The sequence below is a fragment of the Esox lucius genome, chromosome 14 (assembly GCF_011004845.1).
Source record: "Esox lucius isolate fEsoLuc1 chromosome 14, fEsoLuc1.pri, whole genome shotgun sequence".
Lineage (NCBI taxonomy): Eukaryota > Metazoa > Chordata > Actinopteri > Esociformes > Esocidae > Esox > Esox lucius.
The window spans coordinates 20910396-20926170 of NC_047582.1; the positions used below are offsets into that span (position 1 = coordinate 20910396).

General features: G+C 43.0%; 1 protein-coding gene across 1 annotated transcript in view; it reads left to right on the forward strand.

Annotated features, from left to right (window-relative positions):
• bcr (BCR activator of RhoGEF and GTPase) overlaps nt 1–15511 on the forward strand; it is a 76752-nt gene extending 61241 nt beyond the window's left edge. The window contains exons 9-23 of the mRNA XM_010877460.4: nt 1751–1872; nt 2034–2199; nt 2323–2442; nt 2701–2776; nt 2952–3062; nt 3340–3414; nt 4034–4131; nt 4861–4992; nt 7326–7385; nt 7719–7828; nt 9364–9503; nt 10272–10406; nt 10512–10617; nt 10775–10937; nt 11090–15511. Of these exons, the coding sequence (XP_010875762.3) occupies nt 1751–1872; nt 2034–2199; nt 2323–2442; nt 2701–2776; nt 2952–3062; nt 3340–3414; nt 4034–4131; nt 4861–4992; nt 7326–7385; nt 7719–7828; nt 9364–9503; nt 10272–10406; nt 10512–10617; nt 10775–10937; nt 11090–11179 (1704 nt within the window). The 3' untranslated portion in view covers nt 11180–15511. The remainder of the gene's footprint in view (nt 1–1750; nt 1873–2033; nt 2200–2322; nt 2443–2700; nt 2777–2951; nt 3063–3339; nt 3415–4033; nt 4132–4860; nt 4993–7325; nt 7386–7718; nt 7829–9363; nt 9504–10271; nt 10407–10511; nt 10618–10774; nt 10938–11089) is intronic.
• Nucleotides 15512–15775: the final 264 nt, after the last annotated feature.

Below are 15775 nucleotides of genomic sequence, written 5' to 3' on the forward strand. Positions count from 1 at the left end.
AAGGAGTGCATTAGACCGATGTGTGCTCCTAGTAGGCCCCCAGATGGGTGCATGTTAACAGGGCTGGAACCAGTGTTTATTACTATAGTAGTGTAATACAAACAAGGGGCTCTTGTAAACCATACGTCTCTTATCCTTTTCCCGGGCTTATCTCTAACAATCTCCCCTTGATCTCTGGGTGAGCTGTTTGCTTATTGGATTACTCCGCTCCAGACAGGCCCAACAGGATTGATGCCGTGATGTTATTGATTGAAATACTGTACCCCTTAATGTACAGTACCTGCACACTGCGTTGGTACACTGAGTCATTTTTGACCCTTTTTTTGCCAGCTAAGTTGAATGAGAACGCTTCGTCATTTACAGCAGCTACCTAGGAGCAACAGGGGTTAACTGCTTTGCATGGACAGAACGACTAATTGTTCACCTTGCCAGCCCCGGGATTCAGTCCAACAACCCTGTAGTTGCTGGTCAGAGGCTCTACCCGCTAGGCTTTCTTCTTCCCCAAATAATTCAATCTTAGATGATGGAGGAGGACAAATGATCCTGCCTTGACCTCCCTGTCCCCTTATCCTAGGTCAAACAGACCGTGGGCTCGCACTCGAGACAAATGTGGCTCCGTTTACTGTTAATACAAGTGAAACTATTTGAAAGCCTAATTTGTTTTCACAGACCATCATGGCTGCCTTCATTATGTATCTAATGAATAATTAGAGCTGCCGTTGGGATTTAGTACATTAGCAGTGTCTCGTCTCCTTGGCAGAGTTATGAGACTGAATGTCAATCAGAAGGAGGACTAGCGTAGAGGTGTCCTGGTAAGCCTCTGTGGTTCCTGTGTGTGACACTAACAGTAGTGACTGTTCATCAATTGTGTTAATGGCCATGGTAGTGACTGTTCTCCTGGTCAGCGGTGTGAATAGTCGCATTAGCGTCGTAGGAAAGAGTCACAGTGGGCTGTGGGTAGAATAGTGGGAAGGGGGTGGGCTATGATTGGCTGGGGCTGGCAGTGACATCATGCTTTGCAGGCCCTGCTACCACGGTGACATGATGTTGGGGGTAGCGCTGGTGCGTAGCCTGCGGTGGGGTGGGGGGGTTGGAAGGGGGGGGGGCAGGATGCTTGTCTTCCTTTATGCTCAGACTTAGCTTCATTAGACCATTGTAGTAGGTAGTGCAATAAGCTTGTAAATAGGCCTACTGTTTTCAGAAATGCCCTGGGCATATTAAACCGAGTTATGGCTCATATTGTCCTCATATGATCTGTGCTTTGTTGAAATATACCTTCTTTACTCTACATTCGGTTCACCATGCATTACTCCATCTCATATGCTGCTGGCTCTCCGGTCCTGTTCAGAAATGACCCACATACAGTGTGTCTATGTCCTGATATGGTTCTGCAAAATGAATTAAATGCAAAGGTTAGACAAGGACATTATATAGGACACTCTTCATGTGTAACTGTTTGCTGTCATTTTATAGCCAGAGCTTTAATGTACAGCTCTGTGTGGGAAAACGTCACTACTGTCCCCTTCTGGTTCGTGGTGGCATTACCGGCGCGCGCGCACACTCACGCACACTCACGCACACTCACGCACACTCACGCACACTCACGCACACTCACGCACACTCACGCACACTCACGCACACTCATGCACACTCACGCACCACAATCCCAACTACTACATATTAAATTGATGATATGGTTTGATTAGCTGATGTAGATTGTTCTAATGATGATGGCTGTTGGGTCCCATAGAACCGCCAATTGCTGAAGGACAGCTTCATGGTGGAACTGGTGGAGGGAGCCAGGAAACTCCGCCATGTTTTCCTCTTCACCGACCTGCTCCTCTGTGCCAAACTCAAGAAACAGATTGGAGGGTAAAAAAAAAGCCTTCTCAGCTTTTATCAGTTATTTGTTTTTTAAGTGTTGTTTTTCTAACATGTTTCAGGCTTGGAAATCTTATCGTATGTGCTTTCTCCATCTCTGTATCCCTCTCTGTCTCTCGCTTTCACTCTACCTCCATGTTCCTTCTCTGCAGGAAGAGTCAGCAGTATGATTCCAAGTGGTACATCACGCTGTCTGACCTGACCTTCCAGAACGCGGACGAATCGGAGACTCTGCCTATCCCCCAGGTGGCCGACGAGGAGCTGGACGCTATGAAGGTCAAGATCTCCCACATCAAGAGTGAGATCCAGAGAGAGAAGGTAAGTAAGATACAGTTTCCTCAAACACATTTAGGCGTATGTACTGTCACACACACACACACACACACACACACACACACAGCACACTCTACATATGTTTACTTTCTTCTGTCTGACCTGCAGAGAGCTAATAAGGGGTCGAAGGTGATTGACAGGTTGAAGAAGAAGCTGTCGGAGCAGGAGTCTCTTCTGCTGCTCACCTCCCCCAGTATGGCCCTCCGAGTACACAACCGAAACGGCAAGGTGAGTCTTCATCATCGTCAACATCAGCAAATGATCTTCACTGTTGCCCACTGTCTTCATCATTTAAATTATCAGCATTATCTCTAACAAATATGTTTTCAGATGCTACAAAAAAAAAAAAATATATATATATACATTATCTTATCATTATCTTCATCCCTCATTTTCATCACCTTCATTAACAACAGCATGAACATACATATCCTGAATCACCTTGGGTAAGATGTGTTTTATATGGAGAGGTGTGCTGTGTTTCAGGGCTACATGTTCCTGATGTCATCAGACTACGAGCGGGCTGAATGGAAGGAGATGATCCGAGAACAGCAGAAGAAATGTAAGTAGGACAAACTGCACTTGTGTACTCAATGACTGTACTGTTACTAAACCAGCAGTGTGCAACATTAATATTGTTGTCCTACGCTAACTAAAACCGCAGCACTGTACATCATTTATACTGTACTGTGACAACTCTGACCTCTGACCCTTTGCTTGTATGGTCCCACTACCAGGCTTCAAGAGCTTCTCACTGACCTCCATGGAGCTCCAGATGTTGACCAACTCCTGTATGAAGCTGCAGACCGTCCACCACATCCCACTCACTGTCAACAAAGAAGGCCAAGGTAGCAGATGTTTCTCACTTCTGTCAGATTTGTGAGCTGAGTGCTCTGAAGTGGAAAACGATGCACAGCAACATAGGAGCACAGTAAAAGTTATTGTTGCCATAACAGATTGTAGTTTATACCTGCTTGTACATCTTGGTCTCTTTTCAGCTTAGTTTTGTTTCTCGAATGTAGAGAATGTAGTCCTTTATGGCTTCATTCCCCCATTCCAATTTAAACATGAATCTGTCTTTCATTCCTCTTTAAGCCTTCATCTCTCTTCCCTTTGTTTTTCCAGAGGATGAATCCCCTGGCCTCCACGGATTCCTGAATGTTATTGTCCATTCTGCCTCTGGCCTCAAGCAGAGCTTAAGTGAGTGTCCCTCCCCTCCAGGATCCTTTACAGGAGATATAACACAGGCATTAGGCTATGACCTGGTCAAAAGTAGAGCCCTATATAGGGAATAGGGTGTTCAACTGTCCTGGAAGATATCGTACAGCTCCGGAAAGAATTAAGAGACCACTGCACCTTTTTCTTTTCTTTCCAAAAAAGTTGGAAAGGAAAGTTTTGAGTGAGGAACAGAAGGGTTCAAGTGGTCTCTTAATTTTAACCCTTCTGTTCCTCACTCAAAACCTTCCTTTCCGACTTTTTTGGAAAGGAAAGTAAAAGGTGCAGTGGTCTCTTATTTTCTTCCGGAGCTGTATAATTGGATGCTTACAAAGGATTGTTGTCAGTGACTGTAGAGCGCTTAAGGTTTTTGACCGAGGCCAGGATGAAAACATATCAACTCATAAGTCGCTCTGCATAAGAACATCTGCTAAATGACTTAAACGTAAATTTACAGAGGCTATAACATACACATCCCATACAGAGGTTTTATTTTTCGGGCATGTTGCTGGGATATCAATTGCCGGGATATCAAGTCTTGTATTTAAATGTGTGGGTTATCGTCATAGAGACTGTAATATTTGATCTCCTCTTATCCTGTCAGATCTGTACTGCACATTGGAGGTGGACTCCTTTGGCTACTTTGCAAACAAAGCCAAGACGCGGGTCTACCGCTACACGACAGAGCCCAAATGGAATGAGGTATTGTCATTACCAGACATCCCTAGTACTCTATCTGCATTTTCTGGATGCCACGTTCTGGGCACTACAAATGACAGGTCTTTGTTATGTGACATAATCGTTTCTTAATCAGAAAGCATGCATGGTTTCTTCAACAATGACCGGGGGTCTAACAACCCGAGAACCTCACCAAGGCAGATATTTTCCCTGCAAGCAAGCACGCGCGCCCAGATACACAAAGGCGTGCACGCACACAACACATGTACAGTCACTGAGTGCCTTGCTGGAGATATGCTCGCGTGTCATAAGAGCACGCTGGACGGCTTTGTGAAGCAATCAGGATTAGATAATCTACAGGAGTTTTCTCTCATGCCAGAGGAACTATCGCCGCTTCGGCTGCTTAATTACTTTGCTCAGCAAAGCGGAGGTAGTGTCAGCTAATGAGGAGCTTCTGATGATGACTCATGTCTGTGGCCATTTTAACGGAATGCACTGCAGTCCGAGCCATGCGGAAATGATATGCAGAGTGTTCTAAATAATTAAAGGGACACTCCGTCTGCAGCGCTTCCAGCTGTTCACGATGCATTCCCATACTCAGTCCTGCACTGCTAACGTGCACAGACTGTCCTGCCGTGTACATCTCTGCTCATGTCTTCTCTGCTACTTGGGGTAGTGAGGCTCTGTGTTCTTGGTGTCCAGGACCTGGGGTTTCTGGGGCTGTTCTCCCCTAACCAGTTTATTTCTTCTCAGGAGTTTGAAATCGATCTGGAAGGTTCTCAGACCCTGAGGCTGCTGTGCTATGAGAAGAGTTACAACAAGTCCAAGCCCAACAAAGAGGATGGAGACAGCACTGACCGCATAATCGGCAAAGGACAGATCCCGGTATGCTATCAGCGTCATCACCAAAGTGCTGTTACGTCACCATGGTGACATTATACATCCCGCCTGATGACTGCAGATATGACCGTGTGGTGAGAATGTGGTCTGATTGGATGGCATACTGCTCAGCTGATTTCATTCATTAATATGCAGTTATTAGCCGTGGGATAGACTGTCTACAGTGATTGTTCTTGCACGTGTGTGTGTGTGTGTGTGTGTGTGTAAGTGTCCGTCCGTCCAAGGGGGCAGTCTCATGGAGAGTATAGAGATAGTTAGGGCCTCTTTGAGCTGCTCCAGGTCCTATAGAATGTACAGTTCCCTGCTTTCCTATCCTTCTGCTATCCCAGCTGTGTTGGTGTTTGTGTGGGTGACTGTGTTACCTCAGGGTTGAGGAAAGGTGTAGTTGACCCTACGTTTGGCAGGTGTAGTGGCTGGAGCCAGGTAATCAGAGTCTTTGATCTGTTGCCTGCCAGCTTGTTAAACAAAGCTTGGATGTCGATGTATACGTCTCCCTCTAATGGTTGCCACTTTAACTGTGAGGAAGGTCATCAGCACAGATTCCTCCCAAAGCCAATCTATACACACTCAGGCCATGTGATAGCAGGCTCCTCCCACAGCCAATCTATACACACTCAGGCCATGTGATAGCAGGCTCCTCCCACAGCCAGTCTGTACACACTCAGGCCATGTGATAGCTCATCCCACAGCCAGTCTGTACACACACAGGCCATGTGATAGCTCCTCCCATAGCCAGTCTGTACACTCTCCGATGAAGAGTTGGCTCCTCCCACAGCCAGTCTATACACACTCAGGCCATGTGATAGCTCCTCCCACAGCCAATCTGTACACACTCAGGCCATGTGATAGCTCCTCCCCCAGCCAGTCTGTACACACTCAGGCCATGTGATAGCTCCCCCCACAGCCAGTCTGTACACACATAGGCCATGTGATAGCTCCTCCCACAGCCAGTCTGTACACTCTCCGATGAAGAGTTGGCTCCTCCCACAGCCACTCTGTACACTCTCCAGTCAGGAGTTGGCTCCTCCCACAGCCAGTCTTTACAGTTATATCGGGGGTCTTACAATTCACATTTTGATAGAAAATCATTGAGTTCAACCAGCGGTTTACAAAGAGACCCACCCAGCAGGAGGCCATGTTGGCAAGGCTGAGGGCCTTACTGTATAGTCTTACGCTGCAGTCTTACTCTGTAGTCTTACTCTGTAGTCTTACTCTATAGTCTTACTGTATTGTCTTACTCTATAGTCTTACTGTATTGTCTTACTCTATAGTCTTACTCAGTAGTCTTACTCTATAGTCTTACTCTATAGTCTTACTCTATAGTCTTACTGTATAGTCTTACTGTATAGTCTTACTGTATAGTCTTACTGTATAGTCTTACTCTATAGTCTTACTCTATAGTCTTACTCAGTAGTCTTACACTGTAGTCTTACACTGTAGTCTTACACTGTAGTCTTACTGTAGGAGCAAGGAGCATGTTAGCACCTATATATAATAATGTCAGTGCTCACAAATTAATTTATTCACAATAAACAATATTTCCGCTATTAAAGCTTTAATTATTTTTCTACCATATAACTTAACCACCGGGATTAGCTGTTAGCTGAGCAAATAAGACAGATGTGCAGCAAGAAGTCTTTGTCCTCGATCCACATCTATACGTGTGAGGGGTGTTTGAACGGTGAAGACCTTTCGGGACCACTGGACTTCATCTATTGGGTGGAGAACTCACCAGTTTGGAACCATGTCAGGTGAAGCTGATGAGGCAGGTGAAGCGAGAGATGAAAGGCAAGGCCTGCCCTCTGTTCTACACCATGTCTGTGTGGAGGGCAGTAGGGAGAGGGGGGGTCCAGCCTGGGGCAATTACCTGAGGGTGTGGAGGTCTGTACACAGTGCCCTGCTGAGGCACCAGGTAATTTGATATATGGGCAGGGGAACTGCTAATGTTGTAAGATGTCTGTAAGCGGGTGTGATGTAGGTTCGGAGTGGCTGTGATGAGCGTATGGTGGGCCAAGTTGAACTAATTCCAGATGGCAGGGTCCATCTCTGTTAGTCCAGAATCGACACAAAGAGAATTAGCTGACTAATGCAAGAGCTAATCGAGGTCATGGTCCGCTTAGTGAGGGTTTTTAGTTTATGTAAGCTGAGCACACTGAGTGAAGAAGATAGCCTAATGGTGATGTTTCCCTGTCTGTGTGTTTAGTTTTAGTGTCTGTGTTTAGTATTTGTGTCTGTGTGTTTAGTCTTAGTGTCTGTGTTGAGTGTTTGTGTTCAGTGTTGTACTCACTGAGGATTTTTTTCTGTTTTGCCTCATTCAGCTGGACCCCCAGATGCTCCAAGGCAAAGACTGGCAAAGAACGGTCATCCCCATGAACGGGGTGAGTGTGTATGTTGATGTGTCCGTCTGGGTTTGTGCTATTTATATTTGCATTTCAGTTGTTTAGCAGATGCTCTTATTCAGAGCGACTTACAGGAGCAATTAGGGTTATGTTCCTTGCTAAAGGGTGCATGAACAGAATTTCCTCCCTCTCAGCTTGGGGATTCAAATCAGCAACATTTCAGTTACCATCCTAATGCTCTAAACTCTAGGCTGTCTTCCACCTCATGTGCCATGCCATGTGATTCTTTCCTGTTTGTTATTTTGAGATAACCATCTTATGTCTGTGCAAACGGTTTAAGGTGATACTTAGTCTTTTCTGTCTCTGCTCCAGATTGAGGTGAAGCTGTCAATGAAGTTTACCAGCCGAGAGTTTAGTCTGAAGAGGATGCCGTCACGGAAACCAATGGGCGTGTTTGGAATCAAGATTTCCACGGTGACTAAGTACGTTCAGTACATACTTAGAACACACTCTTGACGACATAGCCTCATAAAGCACCCTCGTCCCTTGAAGGAGGGCCTGGTGAAAGTGGTCAAAGGTCGCCAGAAACTGGGGAAGTCCTGGTGTAAATTAGTGACGTCAATGAAAATCCCTCCAAACCATTACATGCCCTGCTTGAGCGGAACTTAGAACACAGCAGCAATCAAACCCGATCAAACAAACCAATAAGATGCCTTACTTATCCAGAGTTTAACATGCTCAATCTTCTGCATGTGCAGAGGGTTCTACAAGTTTAAAATCTGTTCCCAGCAGACCATTCAAATAGTTCTGGCGAATAGAGAATTCTCCAAATCTCCAAAGTTAATATGACTATCCAATATTATTTCTACTGTACAGTAACCATGGCCTGCTGTACGACAGCTGGTGAACTCAAGAGACTCAGCTGTGTGTGACACTTAATCTAATCTAAGAACCGGAGAACGTCTGTGAGGAAAGAAAGGAGACATGGAGGACGGCGGAACAGACTGGACCCCCTGCTCAGATTGGGGGATAATCCATCAACATTCCCATGTCCCTACTTACTCCATCAATCACCCTGTCAGCCCTCGTTCTCCTGACCAGACCTGATGTTCAGCCGGGCAAATGCGGCCGGCCCCTCCTGCGTCCAGAATGGTGCACCGCTATTGACCAGAGCCTCATACGGATTGTAGCTAAACAACAAACCGGAGGTTTTGCGGTTTTACTCAGGAAAATGTAATTGATATGAAGGCAATTCGTGCTGGTGGCCACTTCGGTAAGGCTGTCAAAAGAGGTTTAGGAGAGGATAGGTGTATCTGTCAGATCGAGATGGGGGTAAACTATGAAAAATCAAAAGGTGGTTGGGAGGGGGTTGACCAATAAAGCGGAGATGAGACCATGAGACAAGGTGCAATGCAAGACCAGGTGAAGGTTTGGAGAAAGACTACATAAACAGTAGAGTCAGTTAAGACTAAGCTTAAGGCCAAGCTTAAGGCGAACATGCCTGATGGACGCTAATAAGGATTGCTGGGAAAAAAATGGGCTAAAAAGACTTAACAGCAGAACCGATTAAGGTTGTAGTGACAATATTCCACCAAGACACCAACTGAGAACCATCATTACTAGACTTTACAGGCTGGTTACATGAACACAGACTAAGCCTGTCCCCGAACTAAAAACATCTACATCACTGGAGAATCTCCTTGGGAATACAATTTTTTTCTTGGAATATGCTTGAAAAACTATTTGTTTTTCCAATATCTGTGGAAAACAATTAGTGTTGTCTGCCAGCTTGACCTATACATATTGTCCCCATATTATTATAATGAATAATTATAAACATGTACATAGCAGTAATTATTATTTATTATTTTCAATTATTGATTTGTTATTAGTATTAAATGCCATCACTACAGTACGCACATTGTTGTCCTTTGGATTCCTTTTTTTGTTGCGCTTTTCAGGATAATATTAAAACTGAAGATGCTGTGTGTGTTTGTGTGCGTTTCCCCGGGGTCAGGCGGGAGCGGTCCAAGGTGCCCTACATCGTTAGACAGTGTCTGGAGGAAATTGAGCGAAGGGGGATGGAGGAGGTGGGCATCTACCGGGTTTCAGGGGTGGCGACAGATATCCAGGCCCTGAAGGCTGCCTTCGACACCAGTGAGTACCAACGGATTAGTTCCCTCTGGCCTCCTCACGTTGGAGTCCTGGAAGTCAGGATAAGCTATGCTACAGTATAGAACATTATGGAATATTGTCCATGGGATTTATGTACCTGAGTGGAACCAGCCTTGATACATGAAGTGATATCAAATTATGAATGCAGCGATGGGTCAAGTTCAAATCAGGCTATTTATTATCCAATATATGCCAATTTTAATTCCAGAATAATAAAATGCCAATTACTTCGAAATGTCTTTAAAAGTAATTGCAGTACCCTAAACCGTCTTTGCACCAAGGTGTCTCTGTGCACTCCCTTGCAAATAAAGATCAGTGAAGTCAATGTGTCCTACCTTGCTTTGTCCCCCAGGTGACTTCTGATCATCCTTGTCCATTAAAATGTATGGGTACATTTTCTGATTTAAAAAGACTGATGCCTGTTTGTGTGATAAGATTTAGTGCTTAACCCAGTGTTTTCTTCATTTAGGCTTACTAACTAATGTGTGTGTGTGTGTGTGTGTGTGTGTGTGTGGTGATTTCTGTGATTAATTACATTACCAGTCAAACGTTCGGAGAAACGTACCCGTTAGTGTGTCCAAACGTTTGACAGGTACTGTACATTTACAGCTGGCTTTGAAGAGCATGTGTGTCCTCTGCCAGTGATCTGACATGCAGTGAGATTTTATGAATGGCAGAAATGACAGAGGCTGCTGTTGCCATAGCTACACTTCGTGCCTGTCTTTCTGAACGGTGCCGTCTCTCCTACAGATAACAGAGACGTGTCTGTGATGATGAGTGAAATGGACGTGAATGCCATCGCAGGGACTCTAAAGCTGTACTTTAGAGAGCTGCCAGAACCCCTCTTCACTGATGAGCTGTACCCCAACTTTGCAGGAGGCATAGGTCAGTCGCCGGTCTCGACTGGTTGGACAGTTATACCTCCACTACTATTATTATCACTTAGCACTCAAGTCACACCATCTGGTCTCAATGTCCCTCTGTCTGCAGCTTTGTCGGATAGCGTTGCCAAAGAGAGCTGCATGTTGAATCTACTGCTGTCGCTGCCAGAACCCAACCTGGTCACATTCCTATTCCTGCTGGATCACTTGAAAAGGTGTGGGCATACATAGAGCTACAGTCAGACAAGCACGGCCGTTGGCACACCAGCAGGCGCCAGCTAAACAAGCAGATCCCTGGCTCTTTATTTGATGAACACAGTGAACATAGATGGGCACTGTATGGCCACCTGTTCACCCTCAGTCTCTCCTTAGGGTTGCTGACAAGGAGAGCATAAACAAGATGTCCCTCCACAACCTGGCCACGGTGTTTGGCCCCACCCTGCTGCGGCCAGCTGAGAAGGACAGCAAGATACCAACCAACCCCACTCAGCCAATCAGCATGGGAGACAGCTGGTCCCTGGAGGTCATGTCACAGGTACTTGATACAGAGTCCCTTTCTTCCCCGTATTCATTACTTTCTCTTTCATACTTTTTCCTCTCTCTCTCTCTTACTCTCTCTTTCTCAGTACCACTCCCTCTGTCTGTTGGTTTTGCTTAGTATAACATCCCTCTAACTGTTTTTTTCAGGTCCAGGTGTTGCTCTACTTTCTCCAGCTGGAGACCATCCCAACACCTGACAGTAAACGCCAGAGCATCCTCTTCTCCACCGAAGTATAAACTGGTTCCCATCACAAGACAGTGACTTTACAGTACAGTATGTCTATTTGGGAAGGCTACTGAAAGTGAGAATAGCCCAAACTGGACCGGATGGCAGCAGATTTCTTTCGGAATGGTTCATGCCATATCCTGAAGAGGGCGCCACCACCCCATCTACAAACAAGAGGTGAACACCAAATCCTCTGTTACACCACACATATCTGATAAAGATAATGCATTATATGGTCACACCCAATAGCCAGTGTGACTCTTTGTGCCTCTCTGACAACATATCCTCTTCTTCTCATTCTCGTCTGTGGTGTCAGAGCTTCACAGCTTGTGTACAGTGTTTGGAATGAATGCCACTACTGAACATGCCTGCTGTTACCACAAATGACAAACACACTTCAATTGGAGTCTCATTAGTATGTTGAGAAAAGAGTGTTCTAGGTTTAGTTTGGTCTCCTTTGGCTCCTGAAACAGAGAAACAGCTATTGTGCAACTTGCCACTTATTCTGTGATTCCTCACAGTTTTGGGCTTCTCCCCTTTAAGCTCTTGTTGGCCATTTTTAGTTTGTCTGGAGGTTTTTATATTTGTACTGGCAAAGCAGCACTTCAATGCTTTTAATGGGTTTGTTTTTGGCTGTGTGCGATGAGGATCATTTACACCAGGAGTCGGCAACAGCCGGTCTACAAGCCAAAATGACCAGCAAATCATTTTTTAAAGGCAGTAAATCATCAGGAGTTATTCTAACACCAGATTTAATGTAGAAAATATGTTCCTAAGTACTCCCATATATAAAAACATGCATTATGAGTTTGTTGGGCTTATTTGTGGTCAATTTGCAGTGAACTGATATTTTCTATAATTATGTTCCATTTCCCCGACAACCGTCCTCGGGTGGCTCCTGTTGCCTGGCCCTGGTGTACACAGTTTATTTGTTTCTGTTGATCTGTTTTTGTCTTTAATGCAAGAGTCTGAAAATCATTTTGTTTAGCCATCTCAAAAGCAGAGTTATTTCTTCATCCACTCCTGATGAGATTCAGCTTGTATGTCTTACACCTGACAAATTGGGACCACAATTCCAAGATGCTATGTTCAAAAGGAATTTTTTAAAATCTGATTTTCGAAAGGGAATGTACCAAGCTAACAGGTTCCCCAGTCCGTTTGTGAGTCCAGAGAGCCCCAGGATTGCAACACTAGGATGAAGACGTGTTTACAAGGTAAACAAGCCTTGGTCGAATACAGAGTGACTGCAACAAAGGCATTAATTTATCAAAATGTATCAAAAAGAAACGACTGACTGAAACAGGTTTTCATAACACTGCTACAGTTTATTCCATAAAGCCATTCCCTATGTTTGTGTTTAAGGTAGTCCTCATTTAAATCCAGGAAGCAATATATTTTCTAACATTAAAGTTTGTCTGCATTAATAGCTTTGGTCTGGAGATGTCCTCATCTTGGTAACATAGGAGGTCTTGTCAAACGTAATCTGAGATACATTTTGTACATAATCATAAAGCTGCAATTATTTTAACAGTGTAATAGTCATTGTTAGGATGTACGTTTGTTTGTCGGGGGAAACAAATTATCATTTTTGTATGTGTTTGTTTTGATTTGATTATGAAAGTAGTAGGCCTAAAGACCTGGAGCTCTAAAGTGATGGAAGAAAATCCTGCCTATGTTCCCGGGATGTAATCCTTTTGTGGTAATAACTGCAGATTTATCCAGCCTATTGTTAACTATTTACCTATTATGACGTTAACACCCTGTTTTGAATGCCGCTGTGGAAATTCGCTATGTTACTAAAGTAAACAAATTCATTCAAATTTAATTATACACTACAACAACTTGTTGCCTAAAGCGGTTCTCTTGTAAATGAAGACGTCTGTTTCATTGTTGCCCTAAACAGTGGGCACTACATTATGTCCAAAGGGGACCGTTAAGTTGGTTTTATGAAGGACTATTTGTTAATCTTCTTTTCAAGGAAAGGGTACCCAAAAAATTTTAGGGTGTCTGGACAGCAGTCTTAAGCCATTCCCTACAACCTTCCTGAAACCTTTTCTCCTCTCTGGTCTATCAGTTGGCAATCCACCAAAGGGCCCCATAAAAGAAAATGCTTTAGAATATTTTGTGGAGAAGGAAAAAAAGAGAAGATTATATTTGTGTGATTTAATTTCCGTACCTTGATTTAACATGCAGGCATGTTTGATTAAAGTTATTTTCTGTTTTGTGTTGTTATATACTTCTTGTTATATTGGGCCAAAGGATGTTAATGACCCACAAGTGATCTGGTTCTGATAAACCAAGCTTAAAATATGATATTTCATGCTAGCTGGATAAATGTTAACAAGTAATGTTTACTAACTCAGAGTCTGTACTACTGTCTGTGCTGCAGAGATTTCGCTAAAGACTCCTACATTTTGAATTTAGCAGAGACATTTCTGGTAATTTTCACTAGTCAGTAGCTAGATTCAAATCTGGCATGTGTGATTGTGCATGCGAGCATTCATGTGCACACATGCGTAAGTGAATGAAGGAATTGGATAATTATTTGCTGTAGAAAAAGAGGGAATTAAGACAAATTAACATATCAACTAACTCAGTTCCAGTTAATAGCCATAGTCATCATTTTCATGAAGAAAAAAAACATTTCCTAATGTATCCTTACGTGTCTCACATGAAAAAATTAACTGTACATTGGAGGAAGCCATTGGCTATGAGATAGAAAGGCAGTGTTCACCCTTCATTTGGATCTCTTTGATCTATATGATTAGTGTTCAATGTGTACTGCTCTGCTTCATTGTGCCTCCAAGCTATAGCTTTTATCTTTAGCACGTGGGTTTCAGTACGTCAGTGGAATTGCTGTTACAAGACACAACTTTTTACTGTAGTCTCCCTTGCCTTTTGAGAAAACCATTCTGTCTTTATGGCACATATTTTGAGACACATACATGACCACAGATTTTATCTCAATTCATAGTACTGTCAGCCCATGTGGGAGCTGAGAGGTCTGAATATTATGGTACCAAGCTAAGTGATTCATTTTTGGAATACACGAGACAGACCGACAACAGACACATGCTTAGTAACCCTCACTCTGCCTGAACAATGTCAACAATAACATTTCCAGCTTTTCTGTTCCAGTTCTGTGTGAAATGAAGACTACTGTATTTACAGAGTTGAATACCCCTCTTCTGAAGGAAATTATAGTAGTAGTAGCTAAGTGATGTCCTAACTTGTAGAAGGATGACACTTTCAAATTCACTGTCATGTTATTTGACTCATAACTGCTTAGATCATATTTCTCTAGGCTTTATGGCATAGAGTCTAAGCTATGCCGTGTTTCCTACATTTGCCAGATGTCTGTTGTTTATTTTCAAAGAACTGCCAAATAGTCTGTAACCATATGTTGTCCTAACTGTAGCTACTGGATGTATCAACATGTAATTCATTCCAAATAGAACATAATTTGGAGGGGCTTGCACTTTTTGTTACTTTGTTTTTATTCCAGACTGCCCACTGTGATGCTTTAGGACATTTTCTGTGGTTTGGAAAGATGAAGGTTCTTTGGGGTTTCTATATGTTAGTCATCTCTCCTACCTGGTCTTATGGTTGTACAATAGTATGTACTGTATGTATCATACAAGAGATGGGGCAACATTGGGTTCATAGGGTTATTTATTGTGATGTTCATCAAAGTTTGGTCCAGACATTTAGGATGAATCATATTAATTAAACTGTTTGAATAATTCAACTTCGACTGAAGGAGAACTATATTGATTGTCAGATTGATACAAATATTTTTTTCATAGGGCTAGTCGCTTAACATCTTTAATGAAAAAGTAATATATGTCAACATAGAATAAATTGTTATTCAAAATGTGTATTATGATTTAAAGTCTAAAATATGGAATATATTACTCTATGTATGACTTTAGCATTTCAGTGTATGCATACTGTATGTGGAAATAGTACTCTAAGTTCTTATGAGGTGACATGAGCCCGGCAATAGTTTATAGTAATTCATCCATTTAGTGTATTTTAAATGACCCAATACCATATTTTGACATGTATTACTCTTTCTTCTTGGTAATATGTTAGCTTTATTACATGTTTTGTGTTAACTGTATGAAGCTAAAATAGGACTTGCTGGCCATCCACTGAATATATTGACCGTTTACTCTTTTTAACTTTGATTTCAATTAATTTTCTTCCAGCAAACATACAGTAAGTACATGGTCTGTTTTGGAGCTGTAAAAAGGGATACTGTATTCTGAGGACAATACATGTTTGGAAGGCATTTGCAGCCTCTGTTTGTACACAAAATGTTAAATAAAATCTCATGTATCTATGTACAAATGTTTGCATCTTCATTTGAGCATATTGAACCATACTACTCGGTTTTTAGGATTGCAGACCTATCACAACATCACTGATTTATTACATATTGTTAGAAATTGTTCTCAACGTGAGTAGCAGGGAAATCCTAGGCGGCTATTACAATGCCCTGAATTGAGCTATGCTGGTCCTGATTACCACAGTTTCAATCAGGCAGTTTATTATTTTCATTATTTCCCAGTGTTATGACCCTGCATTTCTCTGCTGGCATGCTT